At 49.3% G+C, this 18,168-nt stretch overlaps 3 protein-coding genes across 6 annotated transcripts in view; 2 read left to right on the top strand and 1 right to left on the bottom strand.

The window, feature by feature from the left end:
• LOC135388923 (TM2 domain-containing protein 3-like) overlaps positions 1-18,168 on the bottom strand; it is a 140,594-nt gene that overhangs the window by 57,932 nt on the left and 64,494 nt on the right. The gene's annotated exons all lie outside the window — the stretch shown is intronic.
• LOC135387504 (acetylcholinesterase-like) lies at positions 1,994-4,121 on the top strand. 2 transcript variants are annotated; one of them, XM_064616674.1, is made up of 3 exons: positions 1,994-2,964; positions 3,052-3,597; positions 3,664-4,121. In XM_064616674.1, exons 1-3 carry the CDS (start codon positions 2,129-2,131, stop codon positions 3,827-3,829), a joined length of 1,548 nt encoding a protein of 515 aa, XP_064472744.1. In that variant the 5' UTR covers positions 1,994-2,128; the 3' UTR covers positions 3,830-4,121. The 2 variants fall into 2 exon arrangements, with proteins under 2 accessions (XP_064472744.1, XP_064472743.1); XM_064616673.1 differs by having other exon boundaries at positions 1,994-3,597.
• Positions 14,145-15,847, top strand: LOC135389758 (acetylcholinesterase-like). Its single transcript, XM_064619789.1, has 2 exons — positions 14,145-15,616; positions 15,682-15,847. Exons 1-2 carry the CDS (start codon positions 14,145-14,147, stop codon positions 15,845-15,847), a joined length of 1,638 nt encoding a protein of 545 aa, XP_064475859.1.

The following is an 18,168-nucleotide window of genomic DNA, read 5'->3' as shown; positions in this document are numbered from 1 at the left end:
TGTCCATATGCATATATCGTCAGCATACAAGCTGATGTTGGCGCCCCGTGGCAAGAGAGCTGGTAGAGCAGCCATCACGACATTGAAGAGGAGTGGGCTGAGGACCCCGCCCTGTGGGACACCTGCTGTTGTGCTGTGATGGAACGTTTCACCATCCGAAGTCATCACAAAGACAGTCCTACCACGTAGATAGTTGGCTATTCACCTGAGAGCTCGCCCAGTAACGCTCAGGGAGAAAAGCTCATGCAGTATATGGCCGTGGCTTGTAGTGTCATAGGCGCGCTTAATATCAATGAATGCCGCCACGGTTAGTAGACCTTCCGATCTAGACTGTTCCCGTTTTTTGACTTTGTCATCAACCGCACTAACCACCATCCTTTGATAACCTGAACTGCCATCTCCAGCATCGCTTTCATTATCTACAACCGGCGCTGGGGAAGCGCCCGACCTGCTGGCCGGCATCAGCCCCATCTCATCAGCATTTCTCTATATGTATATATATATATATATATATAGACTACAAGTAATGAAGAGACTTGGGAGGCCGTATAAGGGTTAAAAACACTTGCTACTTTTATTACATTAATAATTAAGGGGACGCTAGGAATAGATTTACAGTTAGGGGTCGACGTTTCGGCAGTCAGCGCTGCCTTCAACAGAACGTTCTGTTGAAGGCAGCGCTGACTGCCGAAACGTCGACCCCTAACTGTAAATCTATTCCTAGCGCCCCCTTAATTATTAATGTAATAAAAGTAGCAAGTGTTTTTAACCCTTATACGGCCTCCCAAGTCTCTTCATTACTTGTAGTCTATTTGTTTTCGCGTCCATCTGTACTCAGTTATACATTCATATATATATATATATATAATGCATGTCTGTACACAAGATGTATGTCTGTGTACAGTTCACTTGTAACTATTCCGATTCGTATTCGCTTTTAAAATAACTATTCACACAGCATTTGAAGATAACATTTATACTGACTGAATTCTTTCAATGGTAACACATTTCGTGTTTGTGTGCGATATACCACAGGTGACGCAAGGTAAGACTACGGATGATTTTGATCACCTGAAGTTTTTCAACGTGCACCGGAAGCCTCTCACGTACGGTCCCGGAAGCAGTGTTTACCTCACTACCATTGCTACCGTCCTCGTTCGCCAATTCTCCCTCTTTACTTTGTGTGCTTTATTTCCCAATTCTTTTCTCTTCTTTGTTATTTATCTTATTCTTCTTTCATTTATTTTCTCTCCTTGCGGAATAGCAAGCCGACGTCCTGTTTGGCTGACCTGTCCCCCGTTTTTTTCCTTTTCATCTAATCAATATATCCCTCCCCCCCCCTACCCCAATTTTAAACAGGGCATGCTAGCGAGTGAGAGTGGCAGCGTGACAGCAGATGTAGTACCCAGCAACCAAGTGAACATTTCGAGAGAGCTTTTTGAGACTTGTGCACGTGTGCGTCCCTTGATTGATCGTTTTGTAAAAGAAAGAAATGGAGATGTTAGTCTCGAGCCACTCGGGACTGGCCACTCCGGGACGCGTTATTCAGCGCGTCCCTTTTTCTTTACAGTGTCGGGAGTTTTCGCCATATATGTCGCCAGCTCGCTTGCTGTTTATCTATTTGAACCTTCCTTGCCTTTTCGAACCGTTTATCGCTTTGCATACCTATGACCCCTTTCGATCACAGCACTAACTGATGAAAACCAGCGACATACAACATGGTACGTCAGCAGCGAGGCAACAGGTGTTTCCGGTACTAACCAACCAGAGACCGACCAGTTGAGTGTGGGTTCACATTTTGTTCCGAGCGCGGTGCCGCATTAAGTACAGTCTGCAGGACTCGTCCTGTGGAAAGCGCGACTGACTGAGTCTAGACCGATAGCCTTCGAGATAGTGTTCCAACTCACCCTCCCGTATCCTGTCAAGAGGAGGAGACGTCTTCCGCTCAGCGTATATGCACAATGTATAACCGCTATTTCGGCATTAGCCTGAATGCTCTGTGTGGAGACATCGCTAAACAGGTCGTCCTGCAGACTTTCAAATCGACGGGCAGCTTTGAGTTGATTTTTGCTCCGACAGCCATCGGCCATGAAAACTCGCCTGGTCCGTGCTGCTACTGGAAAGTAAGATGACTCGCAAAGCTATTCTGTACTGCATTTTTTGTGTGGCCATAGCGGTTGCAACAGACATCACTCTATGCACAACCAGTGGTCGGATTTCTGGAGCCGTTGAACCGACATGGGGCATACCGATCGCCCGCTTCCTCGGCATTCCGTACGCCAAACCTCCCTTAGGTTCACTTCGGTATCGACCGCCTGAACCAGCTACACCGTGGCAAGGAATTCTAGAAACGAAAGAATTTCGTGCTGCTTGCGCTCAAGCCAACGGATCCTATCCGCCTGACATTCCCTGGCTTGTTGACAAGAGAATTGTGAGTGAAGATTGCTTGTTTCTCAACATCTGGGTCCCACAGACGCGCACCAAGACGAAATCAATTTTGATATGGATCCACGGCGGTGGCTTCCGTACTGGTACGCCATCGACGGAGCTGTACAACGGAAAGCTGTTGGCAGCTGTGGGAGACATTATGGTAGTAAGCGTGGCGTATCGTCTTGGCAGTTTGGGTTTTCTCCACACTGGGGAGGACAGTTCACCCGGAAATTACGGCCTGTTAGACCAGGAGCTAGCTATTCACTGGATACGGAACAATGCAGAAGTATTTGGAGGTGACAGGTCTTCAATAACCTTATACGGCGAAAGCGCGGGCTCTGCCGCCGTAGGTCTTCATCTTCTGGCGACACGAAATGCAGGAATTGTACGTCGTGCCATTATGGCGAGCTGGAGTCCTTACGGGCTAATACCACCACAGAACGAAATTGGACGCCAGTTGGCCACAACGCTGGCGAACGCCGTCGGATGCGAGCTGGACGGGGACGACTGGATCAAGGTCGTGTCATGCCTACGGTCAGTTTCAATTGAAGCCATTTTACGAGCAGAAGACGTGCAGTACCCTCACGATACCTTTACTTTCACGCCCTCGTACGGCGACAGCTACTTACCACTGTCATTTCTGGAAACACTTCGGGACCCGAAGCTCATCCCTATTGATGCCTTGCTGATCGGCGTAAATGCACAGGAAGGAAGCACACTCCTCTACAACAAAGACCCGGAACGTTTCAACATGAACAATGAACCTGAAGGATTGACCTACTCTGAGGCTCTCGCGTTGCTTGCTTGCCCCTACTATCCTTGCTTGCCAAAAGCTTTGCAAAATGCCACGACCGGCAATTTTAAGGCTAACGTCCAGCACGGAGAAGGAATCCTTCAGTCGCTGATAAACGCTGTTGGCGACCTAATTACGTGCCCAACAGAGTTTTTTGCGGAAGCATACGCAAAACTAAACTGCCCAGTCTACTTCTATGTGTTCGACCACCGGTCAGTGAAAAGTCGCTTGCCTCCGTGGATGGGCACAGCGCACTTCACCGAGCTCCAGTACACCTTCGGTATGCCGTTTCGGTTTCCAGAGCGCTACACAGATCTCGATCGGGAGCAGAGTATGCTAATGATGAATCTTTTCACGCACTTCATCAACACAGGGTAAGTGCAGCCGGCATATCCACCACTCACAGGCTATCACTACCTCGTGTATATCTTGTTTTACAGAAGGCCGATCTTACCAGATGGCTCCGAATGGCCCACTTACACGAAGGAAGACCCTTATCATGTAAGACTCCATGCTGGCAACACCAGCATCGGTAGCGCGTTCCATGAAAATGGGTGTCGACTTATCCGCGCAGCTGACATTTTACTCGGCCTCATAAAACCATGACAAGCTCAGAAAAGAGAGAGTCTGGAAATAAGATTTGCACGCGTATGTCTTACTGCGTTCATTCGCCGCATGAAATTACCGCAACGTCATCGGCCGCTCTCAGCCAATTATTTTGCGGGTATTCCGTGTTCTTCATACCCATCTATTTCTCCGATTGTTCCTTGCTCTTCTAATAAACAAATGAGGCGGTCAGAGTTGCTGTGTTGCGTCCAATAGTCGAAGATGTGGAGATATGGAGCACGCGTGGTATAGCTGTGGATGGATGGATGAATAAAGAATCCCTTTACATGACTGTTGACAGCACTAGTACATACAACAACCGAAACTTTACTTTGAGATGATGAATGGTGCTGCATACAAAAACATAGTACGACATGATACCCGCTACGCTTATATGAAAAAAGAAAGTTGTACTGATGCCGGTGAGCAATCCCAGCAGCAGGGATCGAGAGCAAGAAGACGGACGCAAGAACGACCTCGCAAAAAACAAAGACCTATCAATTGTTGGCAAACGAATTCAACAGCAGTCTCAATAGGAGACAACGTTTCAATAGAAGTTTCAATAGGAGTCAACGTTTCAATAGAAGTTTCAATAGGAGTCTACGGAGGAGACTACGAAAACTTTGGGGGAATGTAAAGGACGAAAAGGTTCTGGAAACGCGGGAAGGCTTACGAAACAGGCACGTAACAGTTACGAAACAGGCAGAAAACAGGCACGGAAAGGAAATATCTCGTCGTCTCGTTTTTGTCTGCCGTATCCAAGCCATAGCTCGCGCTCTTTTCTGCAGGTGGAGGAAGTCAAAGAACGTACATGTCCAGGATAAGTCAGCTTGTGGAAACGGCTGCTCCACACGTGAATACACGGGTTTCGAACGCATTCGATAGCGATGGCCGCTACACGTGTGTTGCAGCCCAAGAAGTATAGTCGCTTTACAATAAATTAAGTATATAACACGAAATAACAAAAGTGCATGAATGCGCTGCAAACTATATTTAGAGTCGTGTATAGATGCACAGAAATAAACCAGAACTGCTGCGATTTGTCTTCCGAAAAGGTAGAGGGACCGCGGAGAATTGTCACACGGGCCAGTTGTCACACTCGCTACTCAAAGGAAACAAAGCAGAGCAGCTCAGCCGTTGTTTGTCAGCGGCACGAGCAACCACTAACTGAGAAACTTTCATTGTCATGGAAAGGATATGGCAAGGAGCACACAGCATAGGATTTGTTTCAGTCACGATCGTGTAATCCAATTTTTAATTTTGCACGGCGCACACTAAAGCTCTGATCTGTCCCACCCTTCTTCTTTTTGACGGAATAGCATGCCGACCTTGGTCTGGCAGACCTTTCCTTTTGATAAATGTATATCCCCCCCCCCCCCCGATCTGATCAGAGTTCTAGAGCTTCTCAACTGTAAATCAGAACGGACGTGGCCAGTTCTAAAGTAAATACAGAACAGGAAATTCAAAAATGCAGATTGTCTCGTCTTGCCCCAATCCTCGGGGCAATATCAGACACGCTGTGGTAACTTTGCAAATTAGTTGACAAATTACTTTTTGCATTCCAAGTACAGCACTGCACGAGCCTAATTTCCAGGCCCGTGCCCGGCCCAGGCCCGGCTGCTACGGCCTGCACCCGGCCCGGGCCCGACGTCTTCTATATATTACCAGCCCGAGCCCGACTCCGCAGGCCCGGGCCCAGCCCGCACCCGACTGTTACCATGCTCAAGCCCGGTCCCAGCCCGCCTCTCCTCCATCTGTTCTTGAGGTTCGGAGGCGTATTTAGATTTACTAAACAGCACAGCGCAGCAAGGAAAAGGACGCAGCTAATTGGTGGAGAGTCAGGACGTACACTCGAACGCACCAGCGGCTGTGTTTCTCTGCCGGCAAGCTGCTCTGTGCTTGGTGCTTGCTTGCTTGGGAACGGAGCGCGCAGCGGCGTATGTACATTGCGGATCAAGACACTCATCGCCGCTCTATTGCACATGCTCCGATGTTAGTTCCCCTTTCTCCCCTGTTTCCCCTGAGTCGAAGCATTGCCGGCCAAGTCACAGCATACAATGAGCTAGAAGCTAGTAGTTTTCACTCTCTAGGCATAAATGCAGAGCAGAGCATCCCAGGAGACTGCTGTCTACTCAGCGATAGGTAATTGGAACAACCCGTCCACTCCGACCAGAACTCCGACATTGTGTGAACGCGATGGCGATCGCTTAGAGCAGCCAGACGGAGCTCCAAGTTGGTGGTTGTTGGCGGATTAGAGGCACCTAAAGCACTGTTGGCGGGTTGGGACGCATCGAAGGCACGAAAATTAACATTTTTGAATTTTGTCGCCTGGAAATTTTGGGCAATTTTTCCCGAGACGAGGAAAAAAAAACGAAAGAAACTGCTTTTTTCCCCAAATTCCCGGGTTTTTTTTTCGGGGCTTCGAATCTCTAGTCACAGTGTCCGATCCAGTACTTGAGTTGGGGAGTGAAGGCTACACAGAGACGAAACAACAACGACTACTACATGAATGATTATGGGATGAGGTGATTCACCGCAACAATTGCGGTACCATACCTCAGTGCATGTGGGTTAATATATGAGTGGGATGACGATGAAAAAGATGAGGCATACACACTCGCACACACACATGACACACGCAAATGAGATATTACACACGCAGGTGCGTCGTAACTGATGGGGATAGTAGTTCATCCGGTCGGCCACCGGAGATGAAATGCTGTGAAGAGCACATCTCCGCATTCATGGCAACAGCTCTGAGGACATAGGAGTTCAAGCAGGTTAGAAGACGTCAGGAACACATAGAATGAGTGCAGGCATTGACAGTTGCTGCACAGGGTTAGACCAAGGACCCAAGATTGCTGCAAGGCTGAGCGGTTTGTTGTTGATACGGGTCAGTTGGGAACGGAGCATTGCTCTCTTCGGACTGTACAGAGGGCAGTCGATGAGGACGTGTTGAATATTTGCCACTATGCCGCAGTTGGAATACGAGCTGGTCGAAGCATAACCTAGTCTGTGTCTGAACTGCGGGGTGAAGGCCACATTGAGGCGAAGTCGATGCAGAAGGGAGGTGAGACGGCGGGGCAAACGACATGGGAGAGAAAACGATAAAGTTGGATCGACGGCGTACAACAAGGACCTGTCTGTAATGTCCCGGCGATATCGTTGGGACGCCATTGGTAGGATCATCGCCGACAAGAATGCCCTCCTGTCACCACGGGTCAACATATTCGGTATCACCGCATGGCATTGTCTGGCAACAGCAGCCACTCTGTCCGCCTCTTCATTTCCGCTTAGTCCACAGTGACCTGGGATCCACTGAAAAGTGATGGAGTGACCTACGTCGCAAAGACGCTGAGCGTCGCTGAGGATGTTCGTGACAATTGGAGTCAATGTACCTCGTGCACCCATGCTCTCTATGCACTGCAGGGCTGCCCTGGAGTCCGTGTATACAACCCACATTCGCGGAGCTTCGTGCAGAGCATACCGCAGGAACGACAAGATGCCGTAGAGCTCTGCGGACGTAGAGGAAGTGCAATGTGCCAGGCGATACCCGTGAGATACCTGGACCGATGGAATAATGAAGGCGGCCGGTGAACTTACAGGTGTAGAGGACCCGTCGGAGTAGACGGCAGTGTGCTCAGTGTAGACGCTTACCATCATGTCCAGTGACATCTGGCTAAGGACTGACGGTGGTACTTTACTTTTTTAACGTTGAGTCCTGGAATGCCGGGGGAGATAGAGGGCAGTGGCAGAGACCACGTGGGAGACGAAGACACTGTTGGCTTTACTACAAACGATGGAAATTTAGGCTTTGCTTCCGCAAAGTTTTGCTGTCAATGGGTGACGGCGGTGATGAGCGATAAGGCGTAAATAATGACGTACAGTCTCCCTCGTCCTGAGGACTTCAATTGGTATCTCATGAGCTTCGGCGATGACCATCCGCGTTTCTGCAGCTCTGGGGACGCCAAGACAGATCCTCAGGCTGCGTGCAAGGAAGCACCGAAGCCGCTGAACTTGCGTCTCAGAAATGCCGTGAAGAACAGGAAGGCTATACACAAGTGAACCACGAACAAGAACCTTGTGAACAGCCAGGAGTGATTGCTCATCCACACCCCCACTTGACGCCAGCCAAATGACGAAGGACGGAGGTCCACCGCTGAACCTTCTTGTCAAAGTGATCGATGTGTTTTTTCCAGGACAAGTTGAGGTCGAGGACGACACACAGAAAGCTGTGATGTTTCACCTGCTTGATCGGCGAGCCAGCAAGAAACAGCTGATTTCGGTGCACATGCTTCCTTGTGAAGGCGAGCGCTGCAGATTTGTCCCCCGATATATCCAAGTCGACTTTGGTGAAGAACTGCGTGATTCTGTCCAGTGAGCAGCCAACCAGGCGCTTTATGCCGAAGCTCGTATCCCTCCCCTCGAGACCCGGTTTCGCCTGCTGTCAGTGAACTGCTTCCTTTCCCTCTGCCAGAACCTACTGGCGTTCAGACACAATGAGTCCCTCAGGAACGTGAACGGGTCTCTCGGCGGTGGCGCAGGTCCAACACCCCCCAACTTGTATTCGTCGACTCCCTTGTGGCACCCCTGAAGATATCGTTGTCTGATCTGGCACATCCCACCTGCCCGCTGAGGGACCTGTCTCTGCTGATCGTCGAAGCTTTCCTCCCTGGACGTGTCCTTGCTCGTCCGGCCAGGCTCGAGGCCCTCCTCACGGACCACGTCAGCCGGTTCCACTCTCACCTGGTTGTTGCCACAGATGCTTCCGCGTCCGCCGGGCTGGCGGGTGCTGGAATTGTCTTCCCGCAGCTGGATGCGCACTTCCCGATTCGCCTCCCGGACTTCACTCCAGTATTTGAGAGCGAGCTCCTCGCCATGATACTGGCTCTCCGCGTGGTCCCTCCTCAATTCTGCAAGGTTCTGCTCCTGGCAGACTCTCTGTCTGTCATCGCAGCTCGGTCGGACCCCTCTATCGACGCCTGGAAGACCTTCCTGTCCCTTACTCCGAGTCATATCACGGACGTCGTCTTGACGTGGATTCCAGGACATCGTGGCCTCTCTATCAACGAGTTGGATGATAACCTGGCCAAGGCATCCCTGGATGGGCCACTCATCGACCTGTTACCTCCATTGCCCGAAGTAACTCGGGCCAGATATAGGAGGCTGCTGGAGCTGTCTGGACACCGCTTGCTTGACCCCCGATACGATCAACTTTCCTTCGCGTGGCACGCTGACCGCTGCCCTTTGTGCCGTGTTGAAGTCCTGCTGACGCGCCTTCGATGCCACGCCCTGCCTCTAAATTTTTACCTTCACCGCACGGGTACCCATCCATCGCCAGCGTGCCCTCACTGCGGGCAGGACGAGACCACTGAGCGCGAGACTGTTGGGCAGCCGATGCCGCTCTGTCAACGTCTTCGTTTCCGCTCAAGCCACAGTGACCCGGGACCCATTGCAGGGATATATGGTGACCATGATCGCTTAGACGCTGAACCTGATGGAGTATATCAGTGACAACTGGGGCGAGTGATCCACGTACGTATCCCCATGTCGGTTATACATTGAAGAACAGCCTTTGAATCAGAGTAAATGACTCAGTTGTCATTCATTCCCCACTTGGACCCAGCAAAGTGTCGAATGACAGAAATTCATCGGTGTGCTTTTGTGTCCAGATGATCGATATATTTCTTCCAGGACAAATTGGGGTCTAGGATGACACCCTGGAGTCACGATGTGTTACTTGCCTAAGAGGCGTATCGCCAAGGAAGAGCTGATACCGATGCATATGCTTCCGAGTAAATGCCAAGGCCGGCCGGTCCGAAGTCCTGCCTCATCAATACAGTGACTGTGTTGTTGTCGCAAGACGTTTATGACACTAGCTTTCTGACGCTGACACCCAGTTATGGGCTGCCTGCAATTTTTATACAGCTATCAGGGAGTTGCAGTCCTGTCCCACAGTCCCTTCGGTGCCGACGAAGCTGTCTTGGCGTCGAATCACTGCGACTGTGCTACATGCCCACCGCGCCAGTCTTCAGTGGAAGCTAGCCCACGATGTTCTTACTCTTCGTGAGCGATTGCGCCGTTTTCATGTTTCTCGTTCTGACGGTTGCCCGTCATGCGGGATGTGTGAAACGACCGAGAACTGTTTTAGGCGTTGTCACGTTCCTCTTTTGCCGTGGCGCAGGTTAACGCAAGTATTTCAGCTCTCGGCTGTCTCCTGGGCCACCGTGCGGTTCCTAGAAGTGTTGCCGGTTCCGCACACTCAACGTAAAGAATTGGCTTTGTTAATTACGGAGATAAACTTTCAAATTTGGATCCGTCGTTGCCGGCTGGCTTTTGGTGGCCCAGACTCCGGAGGCGCAGCTATATTTCAGGCTGCCAGGGCAGGTCTTCGTAGCCACATCGCCCGTGAAGACGCACTGTACGGCCTTCTGGAGTGCTCTTGCCGCAGGCTGACGTCTGCTCGACTTTTCCATCACGCTCAGGGTGAGTGCCAGGTCATGATCTAGCCAGCTTGCTCGGACTGTATTGTCCTCCAGGACTGTATTGTAGCCTGGACTGTATTGTACTCCGCAGGGACTCTCCCGTATTTGGATTGCTCGCATGGTATAGGCAGTACGAAAAAGCAAACTCTCATAGAGAGTGTTGTTATCTAGTATGTGGGATTGTAACGTGCAGTTAGTGTCATTGCAAAGGGGACTACCTCAATAGGTAGTTCGCCTGCTTGATGACAATACACGCTACTGTTTTCTCAGTTGAGATGTCCATGCCAGCCTGTGTTAATTACCACAATATGTTATCCAGGGAATGTTGAAGACGACGCAGGATTGCTGGTCTCGATTTTCCAAAAGTCCAAATGCAGACGTCATGAGCATAGATCGACACGAGGGGTGTTCAAGTCAAACCGGGATTTTTCAATTTTCGCAAAAGTAAAATGAACTTACAGGCGAGAAATTAGTTTTATTTTTAAACGTAATCTCCAGCTCCACTAACGCACTTGTCCCAGCGTTTCACGAGGGCTTGGATGCCAGCAGCGTAGAAATCCTTACCGGAGCGTAGCAGCAATGATCCGACCGCATTCTTGACCTCGTCGTCGCAGCTGAAGTGGCGGCCCCCAAGGAACGCCTTCAGTGTCCCGAAGAGATAGAGATCGCTGGGGGCGAGGTCTGGACTGTAAGGGGGATGTGGCAGCAACTCCCAGCCAAGTTTCTGTAAGGTGCGTGTCGTGAGATGCGCGGTATGCGGGCGTGCATTGTCCTGTAGGACGAGGACCCCTTTGGTGATGAGGCTCGGCTACTTTTGCTTCAGCGCCTTATGCACATCCCTGAGAACCTGGCACTATTGATGGTGGTACCACTGGGCAGAAAATCAACATGAACAACGCCAGACTTGTCCGAGAAAACCGTGGCCATGACCTCACCCGCAGACGGGGTGCTTCGGAACTTCTTGGGAGCTGACGAGCCCGGATGCTTCCACTGTTTTGATGCGCGTTTAGACTCAGGAGTGAAATGGTGCACCCAAGTTTCATCGCACGTGATGATCCGATCAAGGAACGGCTGTCCTTCAGTGTCGAAACGGGACCTTAGCTCTTGGGAAATTTCCCGTCTTCTCTGCCGGTCGAACACGGAGAGCTGCCTCGGGACCCAACGGGCACTAACTTTCCGAAACTGGAGGTGTTCATGAATGATAGTGTTCAACGTTCCCACAGAAAGGTCCGTCTTTCGAGCCAGTTCGAGACATGTTATCCGTCGGCCCTTGAGGATCAGGCGCTCCACAAGTTTGATGTTCTCAGGAACTCTGACACTGGGCTCTGAGCCGGGCCGGGATCGTCTTGCACTGATGTACGGCCGTCTCGGAACCGTTTGTACAGACAGGAGACAGAAGGTCCCAGTTTGACTTGAACACCCCTCGTATATACAGGTTGTCCCAGCTAAATGCGAACATATAAAAAATATATATATATATATATATACCCCTGGTTATATGGGTATATATGGGTATATATATATATATATAAGAGTGACCCCTGGTTTGCCAATCCCGAACGATGCGCAGCTACCCAGGGCCGACGAGCCGCAAACACGGCGAAACACGTGTCCTCTGGTGCTGTCGCATCGTTCAATGAGTATCTATATATATATATATACAGGGTGTCACACCGAAAAAGGGCCAGGGGCTAAAAAAAAGACGGAGTGTTAGACACAAATGGAACCAATTGTACGTGTTTAGCAGTTGTGTGGTCTATCCAAAAATATTTTTTTTCATCGCCCCTTGTTAATTAATTAGCGGTAATTAATTTTCTAACTTTTCAATCATAAAAGCTACGAAGTTGTCTCAATGAGAACATCTGATCTCATCGGTCGCCTGATACCAAAGCCGTTTTCAGAACAAAAATCCGTTCGATAGATCGCTCACAAAAAATTCGTGAAGGAACACCATTTTTTTCTTTATTTTGTTCGTTGCGCATCTCTAGAGGCGCGTCTTTCCTTCACCCCCAAAACGAGGCGACGAAAGAGCACACTATCGCCTCTTGCGTCCTGGAAACAGAAATAGCAACCCAAGATAAGGGCAGTTGCGATAGAGTCACCCCATACATTTCTTTTTGTTTTGTTTCCGCAAGTTAAAACTCATCTTCGACGCATGAGGCGGCACTGTGCTCTTTCACTCTCTCACATTGGGAATGAAGGAAATACGCGTCTTCGAGGATGCGCAATGAAGAAAATAAAGAAAAAAATGGTGTTCCTTCACGAATTTTTTGTGAACGATCTATCGAACGAATTTTTGTTCTGAAAACGGCTTTGGTATCAGGCGACCGAAGAGATCAAATGTTCTCATTGAGACAACTTCGTACCTTTTATAATTGAAAAGTTAGAAAATTAATTACCGCTAATTAATTAACAAGGGGCGACGAAAAAAATATTTTTGGATAGACCACACAACTGCTAAGCACGTACAATTGGTTCCATTTGTGTCCAGCACTCCGTCTTTTTTTTAGCCCCTGGCCCTTTTTCGGTGGGACACCCTGTATATATATCACTTTTTCCGAGATGAAATCAATTGCAGCATAGCATATGCTGAAGGGCACCCCTTAGGAGGGCATTAGCAAACTCCTAAGGCAATGTCTTAATTAACTTTCAATAATTAACTTTTTAATTATAAAAGCTACGAAGTTGTCCCAATGAGAACATCTGGTTCCTTCGGACATCTGATACCGGAGCCGTTTTCAGAACAAAAATCGGTTGGATAGATCGCTCGCAAAAAATTCGTGAAGGAACACAATTTTTTCCTTTATTTTGTTCATTGCGCATCTCTAGAGACGCGTCTTTCCTTCACCCCCAATGTGAGAGAGAAAAAGAGCACACTATCGCCTCTTTCGTCCTCGAAAGAGACTAAAAGAAAACAAATAATAATAATAATTGGGTGTTTACGTCGCGAGACAACTGAGATCATGAGCGACGCCACAGCGGTCGGTCTGTGCTGCTTTTGCCCACCTGAAGGTTCTTTAATTAAAAGAAAACAGAAAATGCAACCCAAGATAAGGGCAGTTCCGATAGAGTGACTCGATACATTTCTTTTTATTTTGTTTCCGCAAGTTAAAGCTAATCTTCGACGCATGGGGCGGCACTGTGCTCCTTCACCCTGTCAAATTGTGGGTGAAGGAAAGACGCGTCTCCGAAGTTGCGCAATGAAAAAAAAAAAAAAAAAGGTGTTCCTTCACGATTTTTTTGCGGATGATCTATCGAACGGATTTTTGTTCTGAAAACTGCCCCGGAATCAGGTGACTGAAGGGACAAGATGTTCTCATTGGGACAACTTCGTAACTTTTATAATTAAAGAGTTAATTATTGAAAGTTAATTAAGACATTGCCTTAGTAGTTTGCTAATGCATTCCTAAGGAGTGCCCTTCAGCATATGCTATATTGCAATTGATTTCATCTCGGAGAAAGCGATATATATATATATATATTTTTTAAATATGTTCGCATTTAGCTGGGACACCCTGTATATGCCGCCAGCTCGCTTGCTGTTTGCCTATTGGAACATTTCGTGTCTTTTTGCGCCGTTCTTCGGTTTGCGTGCCTACGACCCCTTTCGATCACAGCACTAACAGGTGCAAGCAGGCGATATACAACATGCTAGGTCAAAAGCGTGGCAGCATATGTTTCCGGTAGCAACCAACCTGAGATCGACCAGTCGTTCTCTAATGCATATTTTGTTCCAAGCGTCGCATTACGTATAGTCTGCGTGACTGAAGTCCTCAAGTATTTCAAGGGAACGGGTAGCTTTGACTGGATATATGCTACTGGAAAGTAAGATGACTCGCAAATCTATTCTGTACTTCATTTTTTGTGTGGCCACAGCGGTTGCAACAGACATCACAGTATACACAACCGGTGGTTGGATTCGTGGTGCCGTTGAACGGATACGAGGTATACCCATCGGCCGCTTCCTCGGCATTCCGTACGCAAAACCTCCGTTAGGTTCACTTCGGTATCGACCACCGGAACCAGCTTCACCATGGCAAGGAGTTCTAGAAACTAAAGAGTTTCGTGCTGCATGCGCTCAAGCCAACGGATCCTTTCCGCCGGACACTCCCGGGCTTGTAGACAAGAGAATCGTGAGTGAAGATTGCTTGTTTCTGAACATTTGGGCCCCACAGACGTGCACCAAGAGGAAATCAATTGTGATATGGATCCACGGCGGTGGCTTCCGAATTGGTACGCCATCGACGGAGCTGTACGACGGAAAGTTGTTGGCAGCTGTCGGAGACATTGTAGTAGCAAGCGTAGCATATCGTCTAGGAAGTTTGGGCTTTCTCTACACTGGAGAGGACAGTTCGCCCGGAAATTACGGTCTGTTGGATCAGGAGCTAGCTATTCGCTGGATATGGGACAATGCAGAAGTTTTTGGAGGCGACAGGACTTCAATAACACTATACGGCGAAAGCGTAGGCTCCGCCGCCGTAGGTCTTCATCTTCTGGCGACACGAAATGCGGGGATTGTAAGTCGTGCCATTATGGCGAGCTTGAGTCCTTACGGGATAATACCACCACAGAACGAAATTGGGCGCGAGTTGGCCACCACGCTGGCGAAAGCCGTCGGATGTGAGGTAGACGGGAACGATTGGATCAGGGTCGTGTCATGTCTACGGTCAGTTTCAATTGAAGCCATTTTACGAGCAGAAGACACACAATACCCTCGAGATTACGTTACTTTCACGCCGTCGTACGGCCACGGCTACCTACCACTGTCATTTCAGGAAACACTACGGGACCCCAATCTTGTACCTATTGATGCCTTATTAATCGGCGTAACTGCACATGAAGCAAGCGTATTCCTGTACGCCAAAGACCCGGAACGTTTCAACATGAACTATGAACCTGAAGGATTGACCTACTCGGAGGCTCTTGCGTTGCTTGCCTGCCCCTTCTATCCTCGCTTGCCAAAAGCTTTGCAAAATGCCACCACCGGCATTTTTAAGGCTAACGTCCACCAGGGAGAAGGAATCCTTCAGTCGCTGATAAACGCCGTTGGTGACCTCATGGTTACGTGTCCAACAGAGTTTTTTGCGGAAGCATACGCAAGAGTAAACTACCCGGTCTACTTCTATGTGTTCGACCATCGGTCAGTGAAAAGTCGCTTTCCTCCGTGGATGGGCGCAACGCACTTTACCGAGCTCCAGTACACCTTCGGTATGCCGTTTCGGTTTCCAGAGCGCTACACAGATCTGGATCGGGAGCAGAGCATGCTAATGATGAAACTTTTCACAGACTTCATCAACACAGGGTAAGTACAGCTGCCATACCACCACTCAGAGGCTATCACTACCTCGTGTATATCTTGTTTTACAGAAGGCCGACCTTACCAGATGGCTCCGAATGGCCCACTTACACGAAGGAAGACCCTTATCATGTAAGACTCCATGCTGGCAACACCAGCATCGGTAGCGCGTTCCATGAAAATGGGTGTCGACTTATCCGCGCAGCTGACATTTTACTAGGCCTCATAAAACCATGACAAGCTCCGAAAAGAGAGAGTCTGGAAATAAAATTTGCACGCGTATGTCTTACTGCGTTCATTCGCCGCATGAAATTAGCGCAACGTCATCGGCCGCTCTCAGCCAATTATTTCGCGGGTATTCCGTGTTCTTCATACCCATCTATTTCTCCGATTGTTCCTTGCTCTTCTAATAAACAAATGAGGCGGCCAGAGTTGCTGTGTTGCGTCCACTAGTCGAAGACGTGGAGATATGGAGCACGCGTGGTATAGCTGTGGATGGATGGATGAATAAAGAATCCCGTTACATGACTGTTGACAGCACTAGTACATACAATAACCGAAACTTTACTTTGAGATGATGAATGGTGCTGCATACAGAAACATAGTACGACATGATACCCGCTACGCTTATATAAAAAAAAAGTTCTACTGTTGCCGGTGAGCAATCCCAACAGCAGGGATCGACAGCAAGAAAACGGACGCAAGAACGACCTCGCAAAAAACAAAGACCTATCAATTGTTGGCAAACGAATTCAACAGCAGTCTCAATAGGAGACAACGTTTCAATAGAAGTTTCAATAGGAGTCTACGGAGGAGACTACGAAAACTTTGGGAGAATGTAAAGGACGAAAAGGTTCTGGAAACGCGGGAAGGCTCACGAAAAACAGGCACAGAAAGGAAATATCTCGTCGTCTCGTTTTTGTCTGCCGTATCCAAGCCATAGCTCGCGCTCTTTTCTGCAGGCGGAGGAAGTCAAAGAACGTACATGTCCAGGATAAGTCAGCTTGTGGAAACGGCTGCTCCACACGTGAATACACGGGTTTCGAACGCATTCGATAGCGATGGCCGCTACACATGCGTTGCAGTCCAAGAAGTATAGTCGCTTTACAATAAATTAAGTATATAACAAGAAATAACAAAAGTGCATGAATGCGCTGCAAACTATGGTTAGAGTCGTGTATAGATGCGCAGAAATAAACCAGAACTGCTGCGATTTGTCTTCCGAAAAGGTAGAGGGACCGCGGAGAATTGTCACACGGGCCAGTTGTCACACTCGCTACTCAGAGGAAACAAAGCAGAGCAGCTCAGCCGTTGTTTGTCAGCGGCACGAGCAACCGCTAACTGAGAAACTTTCATTGTCATGGAAAGGATATGGCAAGGAGCACACAGCATAGGATTTGTTTCAGTCACGATCGTGTAATCCAATTTTCAAATTTTGCACGGCGCACACTAAAGCTCTGATCTGTCCCACCCTTCTTCTTCTTTTTGACGGAATAGCATGCCGACCTTGGTCTGGCAGACCTTTCCTTTTGATAAATGTATATCCCCCCCCCCCCTGATCTGATCAGAGTTCTAGAGCTTCTCAACTGTAAATCAGAACGGACGTGGCCGGTTCTAAAGTAAATACAGAACAGGAAATTCAAAAATGCAGATTGTCTCGTCTTGTCCCAATCCTCGGGGCAAGATGAGACACGCTGTGGTAACTTTGCAAATTAGTTGACAAATTACTTTTTGCATTCCAAGTACAGCACTGCACGAGCCTAATTTTCAGGCCCGTGCCCGGCCCAGGCCCGGCTGCTACAGCCTGCACCCGGCCCGGGCCCGACGTCTTCTATATATTACCAGCCCGAGCCCGACTCCGCAGGCCCGGGCCCAGCCCGCACCCGACAGTTACCATGCTCAAGCCCGGTCCCAGCCCGCCTCTCCTCTCTCTGTTCTTGAGGTTCGGAGGCGTATTTAGATTTACTAAACGGCACAGCGCAGCAAGGAAAAGGACGCAGCTAATTGGTGGAGAGTCAGAACGTACACTCGAACGCACCAGCGGCTGTACGTTCCAGAGTGCGTTCGAGTGTACGTTCTGACTCTCCACCAGCACTCGAACGCACCAGCGGCTATTCACGTCGAGACTGGGAGGTACCCGGGTTCGAATCCCGGTGCCGGCTGTGCTGTCTGGGGTTTTTCCTGGGTTTTCCTCAGACGCTCTCAGACATATGTCGGCACAGTTCCCTTAGAAGTCGGCCCTGGACGCACATTCCCCCAGGGCGTCAGTCGTTACGTTGCCCACATACGCGAGGCCGACAACGGCAAGCCCTTTCACCACCACCACCACCACCATCACCAGCGGTTGTGTTTCTCTGCCGGCAAGCTGCTCTGTGCTTCGTGCTTGCTTGCTTGGGAACGCAGCGCGCAGCGGCGTATGTACATTGCAGTTCAAGACACTTATCGCCGCTCTATTGCACATGCTCCGATGTTAGTTCCCCACCCCCTGTTTCCCCTGAGTCGAAGCATTGCCGGCCAAGCCACAGCATACAATGAGCTAGAAGCTAGTAGTTTTTACT

This window comes from Ornithodoros turicata, chromosome 3, assembly GCF_037126465.1.
Source record: "Ornithodoros turicata isolate Travis chromosome 3, ASM3712646v1, whole genome shotgun sequence".
Classification (NCBI taxonomy): Eukaryota; Metazoa; Arthropoda; class Arachnida; order Ixodida; family Argasidae; genus Ornithodoros; species Ornithodoros turicata.
The sequence above is the reverse complement of the archived record's forward strand: the minus strand, read 5'-3'. Positions and strand labels throughout refer to the sequence as shown.